This window comes from Salmo salar, chromosome ssa02 (assembly GCF_905237065.1).
Source record: "Salmo salar chromosome ssa02, Ssal_v3.1, whole genome shotgun sequence".
Taxonomy (NCBI): Eukaryota; Metazoa; Chordata; class Actinopteri; order Salmoniformes; family Salmonidae; genus Salmo; species Salmo salar.
Window position 1 is genome coordinate 6192191 of NC_059443.1, and position 19117 is coordinate 6211307.

The 19117-nt window shown below is 42.3% G+C and overlaps 1 protein-coding gene across 1 annotated transcript in view; it reads left to right on the forward strand.

Moving 5' to 3' along the window:
- Positions 1-19117, forward strand: part of LOC123727735 (TBC1 domain family member 31) — a 43029-nt gene that overhangs the window by 18595 nt on the left and 5317 nt on the right. Inside the window, exon 20 of the mRNA XM_045696741.1 lies at positions 6554-6707. Within this exon, the coding sequence (XP_045552697.1) occupies positions 6554-6707 (154 nt within the window). The remainder of the gene's footprint in view (positions 1-6553; positions 6708-19117) is intronic.

The following is a 19117-nucleotide window of genomic DNA, read 5'->3' on the forward strand; positions in this document are numbered from 1 at the left end:
GAGGAGAGATGATGTAGAGGGTATATACAGTAGGTCATGGAGAGACAGAGGGTAGGAGGAGAGATGATGTAGAGGGTATATACAGTAGGTCATGGAGGGACAGAGGGTAGGAGGAGAGATGATGTAGAGGGTATATACAGTAGGTCATGGAGGGACAGAGGGTAGGAGGAGAGATGATGTAGAGGGTATATACAGTAGGTCATGGAGGGACAGAGGGTAGGAGGAGAGATGATGTAGAGGGTATATACAGTAGGTCGTGAGAGGGACAGAGGGTAGGAGGAGAGATGATGTAGAGGGGTATATACAGTAGGTCATGGAGGGACAGAGGGTAGGAGGAGAGATGATGTAGAGGGTATATACAGTAGGTCATGGAGGGACAGAGGGTAGGAGGAGAGATGATGTAGAGGGTATATACAGTAGGTCATGGAGGGACAGAGGGTAGGAGGAGAGATGATGTAGAGGGTATATACAGTAGGTCATGGAGGGACAGAGGGTAGGAGGAGAGATGATGTAGAGGGTATATACAGTAGGTCATGGAGGGACAGAGGGTAGGAGGAGAGATGGGAGGTATATACAGTAGGTCATGGAGGGACAGAGGGTAGGAGGAGAGATGATGTAGAGGGTATATACAGTAGGTCATGGAGGGACAGAGGGTAGGAGGAGAGATGATGTAGAGGGTATATACAGTAGGTCATGGAGGGACAGAGGGTAGGAGGAGAGATGATGTAGAGGGTATATACAGTAGGTCATGGAGGGACAGAGGGTAGGAGGAGAGATGATGTAGAGGGTATATACAGTAGGTCATGGAGGGACAGAGGGTAGGAGGAGAGATGATGTAGAGGGTATATACAGTAGGTCATGGAGGGACAGAGGGTAGGAGGAGAGATGATGTAGAGGGTATATACAGTAGGTCGTGGAGGGACAGAGGGTAGGAGGAGAGATGATGTAGAGGGTATATACAGTAGGTCATGGAGGGACAGAGGGTAGGAGGAGAGATGATGTAGAGGGTATATACAGTAGGTCATGGAGGGACAGAGGGTAGGAGGAGAGATGATGTAGAGGGTATATACAGTAGGTCATGGAGGGACAGAGGGTAGGAGGAGAGATGATGTAGAGGGTATATACAGTAGGTCATGGAGGGACAGAGGGTAGGAGGAGAGATGATGTAGAGGGTATATACAGTAGGTCATGGAGGGACAGAGGGTAGGAGGAGAGATGATGTAGAGGGTATATACAGTAGGTCATGGAGGGACAGAGGGTAGGAGGAGAGATGATGTAGAGGGTATATACAGTAGGTCATGGAGGGACAGAGGGTAGGAGGAGAGATGATGTAGAGGGTATATACAGTAGGTCATGGAGGGACAGAGGGTAGGAGGAGAGATGATGTAGAGGGGTATATACAGTAGGTCATGGAGAGACAGAGGGTAGGAGGAGAGATGATGTAGGGGGTATATACAGTAGGTCATGGAGGGACAGAGGGTAGGAGGAGAGATGATGTAGAGGGTATATACAGTAGGTCATGGAGAGACAGAGGGTAGGAGGAGAGATGATGTAGAGGGTATATACAGTAGGTCATGGAGGGACAGAGGGTAGGAGGAGAGATGATGTAGAGGGTATATACAGTAGGTCATGGAGGGACAGAGGGTAGGAGGAGAGATGATGTAGAGGGTATATACAGTAGGTCATGGAGGGACAGAGGGTAGGAGGAGAGATGATGTAGAGGGTATATACAGTAGGTCATGGAGGGACAGAGGGTAGGAGGAGAGATGATGTAGAGGGGTATATACAGTAGGTCATGGAGGGACAGAGGGTAGGAGGAGAGATGATGTAGAGGGTATATACAGTAGGTCATGGAGGGACAGAGGGTAGGAGGAGAGATGATGTAGAGGGTATATACAGTAGGTCATGGAGGGACAGAGGGTAGGAGGAGAGATGATGTAGAGGGTATATACAGTAGGTCATGGAGGGACAGAGGGTAGGAGGAGAGATGATGTAGAGGGTATATACAGTAGGTCATGGAGGGACAGAGGGTAGGAGGAGAGATGATGTAGAGGGTATATACAGTAGGTCATGGAGAGGACAGAGGGTAGGAGGAGAGATGATGTAGAGGGTATATACAGTAGGTCATGGAGGGACAGAGGGTAGGAGGAGAGATGATGTAGAGGGTATATACAGTAGGTCATGGAGGGACAGAGGGTAGGAGGAGAGATGATGTAGAGGGTATATACAGTAGGTCATGGAGGGACAGAGGGTAGGAGGAGAGATGATGTAGAGGGTATATACAGTAGGTCATAGAGGGTAGGAGGAGAGATGATGTAGAGGGTATATACAGTAGGTCATGGAGGGACAGAGGGTAGGAGGAGAGATGATGTAGAGGGTATATACAGTAGGTCATAGAGGGAAGGAGGAGAGATGATGTAGAGGGTATATACAGTAGGTCATGGAGGGACAGAGGGTAGGAGGAGAGATGATGTAGAGGGTATATACAGTAGGTCATGGAGGGACAGAGGGTAGGAGGAGAGATGATGTAGAGGGTATATACAGTAGGTCATGGAGAGACAGAGGGTAGGAGGAGAGATGGGTATATACAGTAGGTCATGGAGGGACAGAGGGTAGGAGGAGAGATGATGTAGAGGGTATATACAGTAGGTCATGGAGAGACAGAGGGTAGGAGGAGAGATGATGTAGAGGGTATATACAGTAGGTCATGGAGGGACAGAGGGTAGGAGGAGAGATGATGTAGAGGGTATATACAGTAGGTCATGGAGGGACAGAGGGTAGGAGGAGAGATGATGTAGAGGGTATATACAGTAGGTCATGGAGGGACAGAGGGTAGGAGGAGAGATGTAGGGGTATATACAGTAGGTCATGGAGGGACAGAGGGTAGGAGGAGAGATGATGTAGAGGGTATATACAGTAGGTCATGGAGGGACAGAGGGTAGGAGGAGAGATGATGTAGAAGGTATATACAGTAGGTCGTAGAGGGACAGAGGGTAGGAGGAGAGATGATCGTGGTCATGGAGGGACAGAGGGTAGGAGGAGAGATGTAGAGGGTATATACAGTAGGTCATGGAGGGACAGAGGGTAGGAGGAGAGATGATGTAGAGGGTATATACAGTAGGTCATGGAGGGACAGAGGGTAGGAGGAGAGATGATGTAGAGGGTATATACAGTAGGTCATGGAGAGACAGAGGGTAGGAGGAGAGATGATGTAGAGGGTATATACAGTAGGTCATGGAGGGACAGAGGGTAGGAGGAGAGATGATGTAGAGGGTATATACAGTAGGTCATGGAGGGACAGAGGGTAGGAGGAGAGATGATGTAGAGGGTATATACAGTAGGTCATGGAGGGACAGAGGGTAGGAGGAGAGATGATGTAGAGGGTATATACAGTAGGTCATGGAGGGACAGAGGGTAGGAGGAGAGATGATGTAGAGGGTATATACAGTAGGTCATGGAGGGACAGAGGGTAGGAGGAGAGATGATGTAGAGGGTATATACAGTAGGTCATGGAGGGACAGAGGGTAGGAGGAGAGATGATGTAGAGGGTATATACAGTAGGTCATGGAGGGACAGAGGGTAGGAGGAGAGATGATGTAGAGGGTATATACAGTAGGTCATGGAGGGACAGAGGGTAGGAGGAGAGATGATGTAGAGGGGTATATACAGTAGGTCATGGAGGGACAGAGGGTAGGAGGAGAGATGATGTAGAGGGTATATACAGTAGGTCATGGAGGGACAGAGGGTAGGAGGAGAGATGATGTAGAGGGGTATATACAGTAGGTCATGGAGGGACAGAGGGTAGGAGGAGAGATGATGTAGAGGGTATATACAGTAGGTCATGGAGGGACAGAGGGTAGGAGGAGAGATGATGTAGAGGGTATATACAGTAGGTCATGGAGGGACAGAGGGTAGGAGGAGAGATGATGTAGAGGGTATATACAGTAGGTCATGGAGGGACAGAGGGTAGGAGGAGAGATGATGTAGAGGGTATATACAGTAGGTCATGGAGGGACAGAGGGTAGGAGGAGAGATGATGTAGAGGGTATATACAGTAGGTCATGGAGGCAGAGGGTAGGAGGAGAGATGATGTAGAGGGTATATACAGTAGGTCATGGAGGGACAGAGGGTAGGAGGAGAGATGATGTAGAGGGTATATACAGTAGGTCATAGAGGGTAGGAGGAGAGATGATGTAGAGGGTATATACAGTAGGTCATGGAGGGACAGAGGGTAGGAGGAGAGATGATGTAGAGGGTATATACAGTAGGTCATGGAGGGACAGAGGGTAGAAGGAGAGATGATGTAGAGGGTATATACAGTAGGTCATGGAGAGACAGAGGGTAGGAGGAGAGATGGGTATATACAGTAGGTCATGGAGGGACAGAGGGTAGGAGGAGAGATGATGTAGAGGGTATATACAGTAGGTCATGGAGAGACAGAGGGTAGGAGGAGAGATGATGTAGAGGGTATATACAGTAGGTCATGGAGGGACAGAGGGTAGGAGGAGAGATGATGTAGAGGGTATATACAGTAGGTCATGGAGGGACAGAGGGTAGGAGGAGAGATGATGTAGAGGGTATATACAGTAGGTCGTAGAGGGACAGAGGGTAGGAGGAGAGATGATGTAGAGAATGTAGGAGGGTATATACAGTAGGTCATGGAGGGACAGAGGGTAGGAGGAGAGATGATGTAGAGGGTATATACAGTAGGTCATGGAGGGACAGAGGGTAGGAGGAGAGATGATGTAGAGGGTATATACAGTAGGTCATGGAGGGACAGAGGGTAGGAGGAGAGATGATGTAGAGGGTATATACAGTAGGTCATGGAGGGACAGAGGGTAGGAGGAGAGATGGGTATATACAGTAGGTCATGGAGGGACAGAGGGTAGGAGGAGATATGGGTATATACAGTAGGTCATGGAGGGACAGAGGGTAGGAGGAGAGATGAGGTATATACAGTAGGTCATGGAGGGACAGAGGGTAGGAGGAGAGATGATGTAGAGGATATATACAGTAGGTCATGGAGGGACAGAGGGTAGGAGGAGAGATGATGTAGAGGGTATATACAGTAGGTCATGGAGGGACAGAGGGTAGGAGGAGAGATGGGTATATACAGTAGGTCATGGAGGGACAGAGGGTAGGAGGAGAGATGGGTATATACAGTAGGTCATGGAGGGACAGAGGGTAGGAGGAGAGATGATGTAGAGGGTATATACAGTAGGTCATGGAGGGGAAGAGGGTAGGAGGAGAGATGGGTATATACAGTAGGTCATGGAGGGACAGAGGGTAGGAGGAGAGATGGGTATATACAGTAGGTCATGGAGGGACAGAGGGTAGGAGGAGAGATGGGTATATACAGTAGGTCATGGAGGGACAGAGGGTAGGAGGAGAGATGGGTATATACAGTAGGTCATGGAGAGACAGAGGGTAGGAGGAGAGATGGGTATATACAGTAGGTCATGGAGGGACAGAGGGTAGGAGGAGAGATGATGTAGAGGGTATATACAGTAGGTCATGGAGGGACAGAGGGTAGGAGGAGAGATGATTTAGAGGAGGGTATATACAGTAGGTCATGGAGGGACAGAGGGTAGGAGGAGAGATGGGTATATACAGTAGGTCATGGAGTGACAGAGGGTAGGAGGAGAGATGGGTATATACAGTAGGTCATGGAGGGACAGAGGGTAGGAGGAGAGATGGGTATATACAGTAGGTCATGGAGAGACAGAGGGTAGGAGGAGAGATGGGTATATACAGTAGGTCATGGAGGGACAGAGGGTAGGAGGAGAGATGATGTAGAGGAGGGTATATACAGTAGGTCATGGAGGGACAGAGGGTAGGAGGAGAGATGATGTAGAGGAGGGTATATACAGTAGGTCATGGAGGGACAGAGGGTAGGAGGAGAGATGATGTAGAGGAGGGTATATACAGTAGGTCATGGAGGGACAGAGGGTAGGAGGAGAGATGGGTATATACAGTAGGTCATGGAGGGACAGAGGGTAGGAGGAGAGATGGGTATATACAGTAGGTCATGGAGGGACAGAGGGTAGGAGGAGAGATGATGTAGAGGAGGGTATATACAGTAGGTCATGGAGGGACAGAGGGTAGGAGGAGAGATGATGTAGAGGAGGGTATATACAGTAGGTCATGGAGAGTCCTGTTAGTTACTGTACCTCTTGATCAACTGAAGGCTCTTACACTGGGCATGCTTGTGTCATTGATTTATGGTGGGAGGAGGGGGTGTGTTCAGCGGGAGGGGTGGGTTCAGTGGGAGGCGGGAGGGGTGGGTTCAGCGGGAGGGGGTGGGTTCAGTGGGAGGCGGGAGGGGTGTGTTCAGCGGGAGGGGTGGGTTCAGTGGGAGGCAGGAGGGGGTGTGTTCAGCGGGAGGGGGTGTGTTCAGCGGGAGGAGTGTGTTCAGCGGGAGGAGGGAGGAGTGTGTTCAGCGGGAGGAGGGAGGAGTGTGTTCAGCGGGAGGCGGGAGGAGTGGGTTCAGCGGGAGGAGTGGGTTCAGCGGGACGGTGAGGTGTGAAGTGTGTTCAGCCATTGTGTGTTTCAGTGGGAGGAGGTGGTGTCTCAGAAGGCCCAGCTAGAGGAGGAGAGGCAGGCTGCAGCCACAGCTGAGGCCAACCGGAGAGTCTTCCTCAGCCAAGAGGAAGAGGAGACCAAGCAGCACAGAGACAACCTCCGCAGGAGCCAGGACCACTCACTCAGTGAGCCCAGTCCCATAGAAATATATGTTGTAGAACAGACATGATTCTGTGTTGTGGAGAGAATAGGCAGTCAGGTCCTCTCTATACATTCTATATCTATCTGTAGTATGCTGAGCATTCTACCCCACCACCCACACTACTACACCACAGTCCTGTCACCTAAGGTTTCAGTGTTCCTCTAAGCCAATGGTTCATGTTGAAAATGTAAATGTTCTGAGGAAATAGTTGATGTTGCAGTGTTCCTCTAAGCTAATAGTTGATGTTGAAGGTTGCAGTGTTCCTCTAAGCTAATAGTTGATGTTGAAGGTTGCAGTGTTCCTCTAAGCTAATAGTTGATGTTGAAGGTTGCAGTGTTCCTCTAACCTAATAGTTGATGTTGAAGGTTGCAGTGTTCCTCTAAGCTAATAGTTGATGTTGAAGGTTGCAGTGTTCCTCTAACCTAATAGTTGATGTTGAAGGTTGCAGTGTTCCTCTAAGCTAATAGTTGATGTTGAAGGTTAGTGTTCCTCTAACCTAATAGTTGATGTTGAAGGTTGCAGTGTTCCTCTAAGCTAATAGGTGATGTTGAAGGTTGCAGTGTTCCTCTAAGCTAATAGTTGATGTTGAAGGTTGCAGTGTTCCTCTAAGCTAATAGTTGATGTTGAAGGTTGCAGTGTTCCTCTAAGCTAATAGTTGATGTTGAAGGTTAGTGTTCCTCTAAGCTAATAGGTGATGTTGAAAGTTGCAGTGTTCCTCTAAGCTAATAGTTGATGTTGAAGGTTACAGTGTTCCTCTAAGCTAATAGTTGATGTTGAAGGTTACAGTGTTCCTCTAAGCTAATAGTTGATGTTGCAGTGTTCCTCTAAGCTAATAGTTGATGTTGAAGGTTGCAGTGTTCCTCTAAGCTAATAGTTGATGTTGAAGGTTGCAGTGTTCCTCTAAGCTAATAGTTGATGTTGAAGGTTACAGTGTTCCTCTAAGCTAATAGTTGATGTTGAAGGTTACAGTGTTCCTCTAAGCTAATAGTTGATGTTGAAGGTTAATGTTCCTCTAAGCTAATAGTTGATGTTGAAGGTTACAGTGTTCCTCTAAGCTAATAGTTGATGTTGAAGGTTGCAGTGTTCCTCTAAGCTAATAGTTGATGTTGCAGTGTTCCTCTAAGCTAATAGTTGATGTTGAAGTTTGCAGTGTTCCTCTAACCTAATAGTTGATGTTGAAGGTTGCAGTGTTCCTCTAAGCTAATAGTTGATGTTGAAGGTTAATGTTCCTCTAAGCTAATAGTTGATGTTGAAGGTTGCAGTGTTCCTCTAAGCTAATAGTTGATGTTGAAGGTTATAGTGTTCCTCTAAGCTAATAGTTGATGTTGAAGGTTACAGTGTTCCTCTAAGCTAATAGTTGATGTTGAAGGTTGCAGTGTTCCTCTAAGCTAATAGTTGATGTTGAAGGTTGCAGTGTTCCTCTAAGCTAATAGTTGATGTTGAAGGTTACAGTGTTCCTCTAAGCTAATAGTTGATGGTTGCAGTGTTCCTCTAAGCTAATAGTTGATGTTGAAGGTTGCAGTGTTCCTCTAAGCTAATAGTTGATGTTGAAGGTTGCAGTGTTCCTCTAAGCTAATAGTTGATGTTGAAGGTTGCAGTGTTCCTCTAACCTAATAGTTGATGTTGAAGGTTGCAGTGTTCCTCTAAGCTAATAGTTGATGTTGAAGGTTGCAGTGTTCCTCTAAGCTAATAGTTGATGTTGAAGGTTAATGTTCCTCTAAGCTAATAGTTGATGGTTGCAGTGTTCCTCTAAGCTAATAGTTGATGTTGAAGGTTAATGTTCCTCTAAGCTAATAGTTGATGTTGAAGGTTGCAGTGTTCCTCTAAGCTAATAGTTGATATTGAAGGTTGCAGTGTTCCTCTAAGCTAATAGTTGATGTTGAAGGTTAATGTTCCTCTAAGCTAATAGTTGATGTTGAAGGTTAATGTTCCTCTAAGCTAATAGTTGATGTTGAAGGTTAATGTTCCTCTAAGCTAATAGTTGATGTTGAAGGTTGCAGTGTTCCTCTAAGCTAATAGTTGATGTTGAAGGTTGCAGTGTTCCTCTAAGCTAATAGTTGCAGTGTTCCTCTAAGCTAATAGTTGATGTTGAAGGTTGCAGTGTTCCTCTAAGCTAATAGTTGAAGGTTGCAGTGTTCCTCTAAGCTAATAGTTGATGGTTGCAGTGTTCCTCTAAGCTAATAGTTGATGTTGAAGGTTAATGTTCCTCTAAGCTAATAGTTGATGTTGAAGGTTGCAGTGTTCCTCTAAGCTAATAGTTGATGTTGAAGGTTGCAGTGTTCCTCTAAGCTAATAGTTGATGTTGAAGGTTACAGTGTTCCTCTAAGCTAATAGTTGATGTTGAAGGTTGCAGTGTTCCTCTAAGCTAATAGTTGATGTTGAAGGTTGCAGTGTTCCTCTAAGCTAATAGTTGATGTTGAAGGTTGCAGTGTTCCTCTAAGCTAATAGTTGATGTTGAAGGTTAATGTTCCTCTAAGCTAATAGTTGATGTTGAAGGTTAATGTTCCTCTAAGCTAATAGTTGATGTTGAAGGTTAATGTTCCTCTAAGCTAATAGTTGATGTTGAAGGTTGCAGTGTTCCTCTAAGCTAATAGTTGATGTTGAAGGTTGCAGTGTTCCTCTAAGCTAATAGTTGATGTTGAAGGTTGCAGTGTTCCTCTAAGCTAATAGTTGATGTTGAAGGTTGCAGTGTTCCTCTAACCTAATAGTTGATGTTGAAGGTTGCAGTGTTCCTCTAAGCTAATAGTTGATGTTGAAGGTTGCAGTGTTCCTCTAACCTAATAGTTGATGTTGAAGGTTGCAGTGTTCCTCTAAGCTAATAGTTGATGTTGAAGGTTAATGTTCCTCTAAGCTAATAGTTGATGTTGAAGGTTGCAGTGTTCCTCTAAGCTAATAGTTGATGTTGAAGGTTATAGTGTTCCTCTAAGCTAATAGTTGATGTTGAAGGTTACAGTGTTCCTCTAAGCTAATAGTTGATGTTGAAGGTTGCAGTGTTCCTCTAAGCTAATAGTTGATGTTGAAGGTTGCAGTGTTCCTCTAAGCTAATAGTTGATGTTGAAGGTTACAGTGTTCCTCTAAGCTAATAGTTGATGGTTGCAGTGTTCCTCTAAGCTAATAGTTGATGTTGAAGGTTGCAGTGTTCCTCTAAGCTAATAGTTGATGTTGAAGGTTGCAGTGTTCCTCTAAGCTAATAGTTGATGTTGAAGGTTGCAGTGTTCCTCTAACCTAATAGTTGATGTTGAAGGTTGCAGTGTTCCTCTAAGCTAATAGTTGATGTTGAAGGTTGCAGTGTTCCTCTAAGCTAATAGTTGATGTTGAAGGTTAATGTTCCTCTAAGCTAATAGTTGATGGTTGCAGTGTTCCTCTAAGCTAATAGTTGATGTTGAAGGTTAATGTTCCTCTAAGCTAATAGTTGATGTTGAAGGTTGCAGTGTTCCTCTAAGCTAATAGTTGATATTGAAGGTTGCAGTGTTCCTCTAAGCTAATAGTTGATGTTGAAGGTTAATGTTCCTCTAAGCTAATAGTTGATGTTGAAGGTTAATGTTCCTCTAAGCTAATAGTTGATGTTGAAGGTTGCAGTGTTCCTCTAAGCTAATAGTTGATGTTGAAGGTTGCAGTGTTCCTCTAAGCTAATAGTTGCAGTGTTCCTCTAAGCTAATAGTTGATGTTGAAGGTTGCAGTGTTCCTCTAAGCTAATAGTTGAAGGTTGCAGTGTTCCTCTAAGCTAATAGTTGATGGTTGCAGTGTTCCTCTAAGCTAATAGTTGATGTTGAAGGTTAATGTTCCTCTAAGCTAATAGTTGATGTTGAAGGTTGCAGTGTTCCTCTAAGCTAATAGTTGATGTTGAAGGTTGCAGTGTTCCTCTAAGCTAATAGTTGATGTTGAAGGTTACAGTGTTCCTCTAAGCTAATAGTTGATGTTGAAGGTTGCAGTGTTCCTCTAAGCTAATAGTTGATGTTGAAGGTTGCAGTGTTCCTCTAAGCTAATAGTTGATGTTGAAGGTTGCAGTGTTCCTCTAAGCTAATAGTTGATGTTGAAGGTTAATGTTCCTCTAAGCTAATAGTTGATGTTGAAGGTTAATGTTCCTCTAAGCTAATAGTTGATGTTGAAGGTTAATGTTCCTCTAAGCTAATAGTTGATGTTGAAGGTTGCAGTGTTCCTCTAAGCTAATAGTTGATGTTGAAGGTTGCAGTGTTCCTCTAAGCTAATAGTTGATGTTGAAGGTTGCAGTGTTCCTCTAAGCTAATAGTTGATGTTGAAGGTTGCAGTGTTCCTCTAACCTAATAGTTGATGTTGAAGGTTGCAGTGTTCCTCTAAGCTAATAGTTGATGTTGAAGGTTGCAGTGTTCCTCTAACCTAATAGTTGATGTTGAAGGTTGCAGTGTTCCTCTAAGCTAATAGTTGATGTTGAAGGTTAGTGTTCCTCTAACCTAATAGTTGATGTTGAAGGTTGCAGTGTTCCTCTAAGCTAATAGGTGATGTTGAAGGTTGCAGTGTTCCTCTAAGCTAATAGTTGATGTTGAAGGTTGCAGTGTTCCTCTAAGCTAATAGTTGATGTTGAAGGTTAGTGTTCCTCTAAGCTAATAGGTGATGTTGAAGGTTGCAGTGTTCCTCTAAGCTAATAGTTGATGTTGAAGGTTACAGTGTTCCTCTAAGCTAATAGTTGATGTTGAAGGTTACAGTGTTCCTCTAAGCTAATAGTTGATGTTGAAGGTTACAGTGTTCCTCTAAGCTAATAGTTGATGTTGAAGGTTAATGTTCCTCTAAGCTAATAGTTGATGTTGAAGGTTACAGTGTTCCTCTAAGCTAATAGTTGATGTTGAAGGTTGCAGTGTTCCTCTAAGCTAATAGTTTATGTTGCAGTGTTCCTCTAAGCTAATAGTTGATGTTGAAGGTTGCAGTGTTCCTCTAACCTAATAGTTGATGTTGAAGGTTGCAGTGTTCCTCTAAGCTAATAGTTGATGTTGAAGGTTAATGTTCCTCTAAGCTAATAGTTGATGTTGAAGGTTGCAGTGTTCCTCTAAGCTAATAGTTGATGTTGAAGGTTATAGTGTTCCTCTAAGCTAATAGTTGATGTTGAAGGTTACAGTGTTCCTCTAAGCTAATAGTTGATGTTGAAGGTTGCAGTGTTCCTCTAAGCTAATAGTTGATGTTGAAGGTTGCAGTGTTCCTCTAAGCTAATAGTTGATGTTGAAGGTTACAGTGTTCCTCTAAGCTAATAGTTGATGGTTGCAGTGTTCCTCTAAGCTAATAGTTGATGTTGAAGGTTGCAGTGTTCCTCTAAGCTAATAGTTGATGTTGAAGGTTGCAGTGTTCCTCTAAGCTAATAGTTGATGTTGAAGGTTGCAGTGTTCCTCTAACCTAATAGTTGATGTTGAAGGTTGCAGTGTTCCTCTAAGCTAATAGTTGATGTTGAAGGTTGCAGTGTTCCTCTAAGCTAATAGTTGATGTTGAAGGTTACAGTGTTCCTCTAAGCTAATAGTTGATGTTGAAGGTTACAGTGTTCCTCTAAGCTAATAGTTGATGTTGAAGGTTAATGTTCCTCTAAGCTAATAGTTGATGTTGAAGGTTACAGTGTTCCTCTAAGCTAATAGTTGATGTTGAAGGTTGCAGTGTTCCTCTAAGCTAATAGTTGATGTTGCAGTGTTCCTCTAAGCTAATAGTTGATGTTGAAGGTTGCAGTGTTCCTCTAACCTAATAGTTGATGTTGAAGGTTGCAGTGTTCCTCTAAGCTAATAGTTGATGTTGAAGGTTAATGTTCCTCTAAGCTAATAGTTGATGTTGAAGGTTGCAGTGTTCCTCTAAGCTAATAGTTGATGTTGAAGGTTATAGTGTTCCTCTAAGCTAATAGTTGATGTTGAAGGTTACAGTGTTCCTCTAAGCTAATAGTTGATGTTGAAGGTTACAGTGTTCCTCTAAGCTAATAGTTGATGTTGCAGTGTTCCTCTAAGCTAATAGTTGATGTTGAAGGTTGCAGTGTTCCTCTAAGCTAATAGTTGATGTTGAAGGTTGCAGTGTTCCTCTAAGCTAATAGTTGATGTTGAAGGTTGCAGTGTTCCTCTAAGCTAATAGTTGATGTTGAAGGTTAATGTTCCTCTAAGCTAATAGTTGATGTTGAAGGTTAATGTTCCTCTAAGCTAATAGTTGATGTTGAAGGTTAATGTTCCTCTAAGCTAATAGTTGATGTTGAAGGTTGCAGTGTTCCTCTAAGCTAATAGTTGATGTTGAAGGTTGCAGTGTTCCTCTAAGCTAATAGTTGATGTTGAAGGTTGCAGTGTTCCTCTAAGCTAATAGTTGATGTTGAAGGTTGCAGTGTTCCTCTAACCTAATAGTTGATGTTGAAGGTTGCAGTGTTCCTCTAAGCTAATAGTTGATGTTGAAGGTTGCAGTGTTCCTCTAACCTAATAGTTGATGTTGAAGGTTGCAGTGTTCCTCTAAGCTAATAGTTGATGTTGAAGGTTAATGTTCCTCTAAGCTAATAGTTGATGTTGCAGTGTTCCTCTAAGCTAATAGTTGATGTTGAAGGTTGCAGTGTTCCTCTAAGCTAATAGTTGATGTTGAAGGTTGCAGTGTTCCTCTAAGCTAATAGTTGATGTTGAAGGTTGCAGTGTTCCTCTAAGCTAATAGTTGATGTTGAAGGTTAATGTTCCTCTAAGCTAATAGTTGATGTTGAAGGTTAATGTTCCTCTAAGCTAATAGTTGATGTTGAAGGTTGCAGTGTTCCTCTAAGCTAATAGTTGATGTTGAAGGTTGCAGTGTTCCTCTAAGCTAATAGTTGATGTTGAAGGTTGCAGTGTTCCTCTAAGCTAATAGTTGATGTTGAAGGTTGCAGTGTTCCTCTAACCTAATAGTTGATGTTGAAGGTTGCAGTGTTCCTCTAAGCTAATAGTTGATGTTGAAGGTTGCAGTGTTCCTCTAACCTAATAGTTGATGTTGAAGGTTGCAGTGTTCCTCTAAGCTAATAGTTGATGTTGAAGGTTAATGTTCCTCTAAGCTAATAGTTGATGTTGAAGGTTGCAGTGTTCCTCTAAGCTAATAGTTGATGTTGAAGGTTATAGTGTTCCTCTAAGCTAATAGTTGATGTTGAAGGTTACAGTGTTCCTCTAAGCTAATAGTTGATGTTGAAGGTTGCAGTGTTCCTCTAAGCTAATAGTTGATGTTGAAGGTTGCAGTGTTCCTCTAAGCTAATAGTTGATGTTGAAGGTTACAGTGTTCCTCTAAGCTAATAGTTGATGGTTGCAGTGTTCCTCTAAGCTAATAGTTGATGTTGAAGGTTGCAGTGTTCCTCTAAGCTAATAGTTGATGTTGAAGGTTGCAGTGTTCCTCTAAGCTAATAGTTGATGTTGAAGGTTGCAGTGTTCCTCTAACCTAATAGTTGATGTTGAAGGTTGCAGTGTTCCTCTAAGCTAATAGTTGATGTTGAAGGTTGCAGTGTTCCTCTAAGCTAATAGTTGATGTTGAAGGTTAATGTTCCTCTAAGCTAATAGTTGATGGTTGCAGTGTTCCTCTAAGCTAATAGTTGATGTTGAAGGTTAATGTTCCTCTAAGCTAATAGTTGATGTTGAAGGTTGCAGTGTTCCTCTAAGCTAATAGTTGATATTGAAGGTTGCAGTGTTCCTCTAAGCTAATAGTTGATGTTGAAGGTTAATGTTCCTCTAAGCTAATAGTTGATGTTGAAGGTTAATGTTCCTCTAAGCTAATAGTTGATGTTGAAGGTTAATGTTCCTCTAAGCTAATAGTTGATGTTGAAGGTTGCAGTGTTCCTCTAAGCTAATAGTTGATGTTGAAGGTTGCAGTGTTCCTCTAAGCTAATAGTTGCAGTGTTCCTCTAAGCTAATAGTTGATGTTGAAGGTTGCAGTGTTCCTCTAAGCTAATAGTTGAAGGTTGCAGTGTTCCTCTAAGCTAATAGTTGATGGTTGCAGTGTTCCTCTAAGCTAATAGTTGATGTTGAAGGTTAATGTTCCTCTAAGCTAATAGTTGATGTTGAAGGTTGCAGTGTTCCTCTAAGCTAATAGTTGATGTTGAAGGTTGCAGTGTTCCTCTAAGCTAATAGTTGATGTTGAAGGTTACAGTGTTCCTCTAAGCTAATAGTTGATGTTGAAGGTTGCAGTGTTCCTCTAAGCTAATAGTTGATGTTGAAGGTTGCAGTGTTCCTCTAAGCTAATAGTTGATGTTGAAGGTTGCAGTGTTCCTCTAAGCTAATAGTTGATGTTGAAGGTTAATGTTCCTCTAAGCTAATAGTTGATGTTGAAGGTTAATGTTCCTCTAAGCTAATAGTTGATGTTGAAGGTTAATGTTCCTCTAAGCTAATAGTTGATGTTGAAGGTTGCAGTGTTCCTCTAAGCTAATAGTTGATGTTGAAGGTTGCAGTGTTCCTCTAAGCTAATAGTTGATGTTGAAGGTTGCAGTGTTCCTCTAAGCTAATAGTTGATGTTGAAGGTTGCAGTGTTCCTCTAACCTAATAGTTGATGTTGAAGGTTGCAGTGTTCCTCTAAGCTAATAGTTGATGTTGAAGGTTGCAGTGTTCCTCTAACCTAATAGTTGATGTTGAAGGTTGCAGTGTTCCTCTAAGCTAATAGTTGATGTTGAAGGTTAGTGTTCCTCTAACCTAATAGTTGATGTTGAAGGTTGCAGTGTTCCTCTAAGCTAATAGGTGATGTTGAAGGTTGCAGTGTTCCTCTAAGCTAATAGTTGATGTTGAAGGTTGCAGTGTTCCTCTAAGCTAATAGTTGATGTTGAAGGTTAGTGTTCCTCTAAGCTAATAGGTGATGTTGAAGGTTGCAGTGTTCCTCTAAGCTAATAGTTGATGTTGAAGGTTACAGTGTTCCTCTAAGCTAATAGTTGATGTTGAAGGTTACAGTGTTCCTCTAAGCTAATAGTTGATGTTGCAGTGTTCCTCTAAGCTAATAGTTGATGTTGAAGGTTGCAGTGTTCCTCTAAGCTAATAGTTGATGTTGAAGGTTGCAGTGTTCCTCTAAGCTAATAGTTGATGTTGAAGGTTGCAGTGTTCCTCTAAGCTAATAGTTGATGTTGAAGGTTACAGTGTTCCTCTAAGCTAATAGTTGATGTTGAAGGTTAATGTTCCTCTAAGCTAATAGTTGATGTTGAAGGTTACAGTGTTCCTCTAAGCTAATAGTTGATGTTGAAGGTTGCAGTGTTCCTCTAAGCTAATAGTTGATGTTGCAGTGTTCCTCTAAGCTAATAGTTGATGTTGAAGGTTGCAGTGTTCCTCTAACCTAATAGTTGATGTTGAAGGTTGCAGTGTTCCTCTAAGCTAATAGTTGATGTTGAAGGTTAATGTTCCTCTAAGCTAATAGTTGATGTTGAAGGTTGCAGTGTTCCTCTAAGCTAATAGTTGATGTTGAAGGTTATAGTGTTCCTCTAAGCTAATAGTTGATGTTGAAGGTTACAGTGTTCCTCTAAGCTAATAGTTGATGTTGAAGGTTGCAGTGTTCCTCTAAGCTAATAGTTGATGTTGAAGGTTGCAGTGTTCCTCTAAGCTAATAGTTGATGTTGAAGGTTACAGTGTTCCTCTAAGCTAATAGTTGATGGTTGCAGTGTTCCTCTAAGCTAATAGTTGATGTTGAAGGTTGCAGTGTTCCTCTAAGCTAATAGTTGATGTTGAAGGTTGCAGTGTTCCTCTAAGCTAATAGTTGATGTTGAAGGTTGCAGTGTTCCTCTAACCTAATAGTTGATGTTGAAGGTTGCAGTGTTCCTCTAAGCTAATAGTTGATGTTGAAGGTTGCAGTGTTCCTCTAAGCTAATAGTTGATGTTGAAGGTTACAGTGTTCCTCTAAGCTAATAGTTGATGTTGAAGGTTACAGTGTTCCTCTAAGCTAATAGTTGATGTTGAAGGTTAATGTTCCTCTAAGCTAATAGTTGATGTTGAAGGTTACAGTGTTCCTCTAAGCTAATAGTTGATGTTGAAGGTTGCAGTGTTCCTCTAAGCTAATAGTTGATGTTGCAGTGTTCCTCTAAGCTAATAGTTGATGTTGAAGGTTGCAGTGTTCCTCTAACCTAATAGTTGATGTTGAAGGTTGCAGTGTTCCTCTAAGCTAATAGTTGATGTTGAAGGTTAATGTTCCTCTAAGCTAATAGTTGATGTTGAAGGTTGCAGTGTTCCTCTAAGCTAATAGTTGATGTTGAAGGTTATAGTGTTCCTCTAAGCTAATAGTTGATGTTGAAGGTTACAGTGTTCCTCTAAGCTAATAGTTGATGTTGAAGGTTGCAGTGTTCCTCTAAGCTAATAGTTGATGTTGAAGGTTGCAGTGTTCCTCTAAGCTAATAGTTGATGTTGAAGGTTACAGTGTTCCTCTAAGCTAATAGTTGATGGTTGCAGTGTTCCTCTAAGCTAATAGTTGATGTTGAAGGTTGCAGTGTTCCTCTAAGCTAATAGTTGATGTTGAAGGTTGCAGTGTTCCTCTAAGCTAATAGTTGATGTTGAAGGTTGCAGTGTTCCTCTAACCTAATAGTTGATGTTGAAGGTTGCAGTGTTCCTCTAAGCTAATAGTTGATGTTGAAGGTTGCAGTGTTCCTCTAAGCTAATAGTTGATGTTGAAGGTTAATGTTCCTCTAAGCTAATAGTTGATGGTTGCAGTGTTCCTCTAAGCTAATAGTTGATGTTGAAGGTTAATGTTCCTCTAAGCTAATAGTTGATGTTGAAGGTTGCAGTGTTCCTCTAAGCTAATAGTTGATATTGAAGGTTGCAGTGTTCCTCTAAGCTAATAGTTGATGTTGAAGGTTAATGTTCCTCTAAGCTAATAGTTGATGTTGAAGGTTAATGTTCCTCTAAGCTAATAGTTGATGTTGAAGGTTAATGTTCCTCTAAGCTAATAGTTGATGTTGAAGGTTGCAGTGTTCCTCTAAGCTAATAGTTGATGTTGAAGGTTGCAGTGTTCCTCTAAGCTAATAGTTGCAGTGTTCCTCTAAGCTAATAGTTGATGTTGAAGGTTGCAGTGTTCCTCTAAGCTAATAGTTGATGTTGAAGGTTGCAGTGTTCCTCTAAGCTAATAGTTGATGTTGAAGGTTGCAGTGTTCCTCTAAGCTAATAGTTGATGTTGAAGGTTAATGTTCCTCTAAGCTAATAGTTGATGTTGAAGGTTAATGTTCCTCTAAGCTAATAGTTGATGTTGAAGGTTAATGTTCCTCTAAGCTAATAGTTGATGTTGAAGGTTGCAGTGTTCCTCTAAGCTAATAGTTGATGTTGAAGGTTGCAGTGTTCCTCTAAGCTAATAGTTGATGTTGAAGGTTGCAGTGTTCCTCTAAGCTAATAGTTGATGTTGAAGGTTGCAGTGTTCCTCTAACCTAATAGTTGATGTTGAAGGTTGCAGTGTTCCTCTAAGCTAATAGTTGATGTTGAAGGTTGCAGTGTTCCTCTAACCTAATAGTTGATGTTGAAGGTTGCAGTGTTCCTCTAAGCTAATAGTTGATGTTGAAGGTTAGTGTTCCTCTAACCTAATAGTTGATGTTGAAGGTTGCAGTGTTCCTCTAAGCTAATAGGTGATGTTGAAGGTTGCAGTGTTCCTCTAAGCTAATAGTTGATGTTGAAGGTTGCAGTGTTCCTCTAAGCTAATAGTTGATGTTGAAGGTTAGTGTTCCTCTAAGCTAATAGGTGATGTTGAAGGTTGCAGTGTTCCTCTAAGCTAATAGTTGATGTTGAAGGTTACAGTGTTCCTCTAAGCTAATAGTTGATGTTGAAGGTTACAGTGTTCCTCTAAGCTAATAGTTGATGTTGCAGTGTTCCTCTAAGCTAATAGTTGATGTTGAAGGTTGCAGTGTTCCTCTAAGCTAATAGTTGATGTTGAAGGTTGCAGTGTTCCTCTAAGCTAATAGTTGATGTTGAAGGTTACAGTGTTCCTCTAAGCTAATAGTTGATGTTGAAGGTTACAGTGTTCCTCTAAGCTAATAGTTGATGTTGAAGGTTAATGTTCCTCTAAGCTAATAGTTGATGTTGAAGGTTACAGTGTTCCTCTAAGCTAATAGTTGATGTTGAAGGTTGCAGTGTTCCTCTAAGCTAATAGTTGATGTTGCAGTGTTCCTCTAAGCTAATAGTTGATGTTGAAGGTTGCAGTGTTCCTCTAACCTAATAGTTGATGTTGAAGGTTGCAGTGTTCCTCTAAGCTAATAGTTGATGTTGAAGGTTAATGTTCCTCTAAGCTAATAGTTGATGTTGAAGGTTGCAGTGTTCCTCTAAGCTAATAGTTGATGTTGAAGGTTATAGTGTTCCTCTAAGCTAATAGTTGATGTTGAAGGTTACAGTGTTCCTCTAAGCTAATAGTTGATGTTGAAGGTTGCAGTGTTCCTCTAAGCTAATAGTTGATGTTGAAGGTTGCAGTGTTCCTCTAAGCTAATAGTTGATGTTGAAGGTTACAGTGTTCCTCTAAGCTAATAGT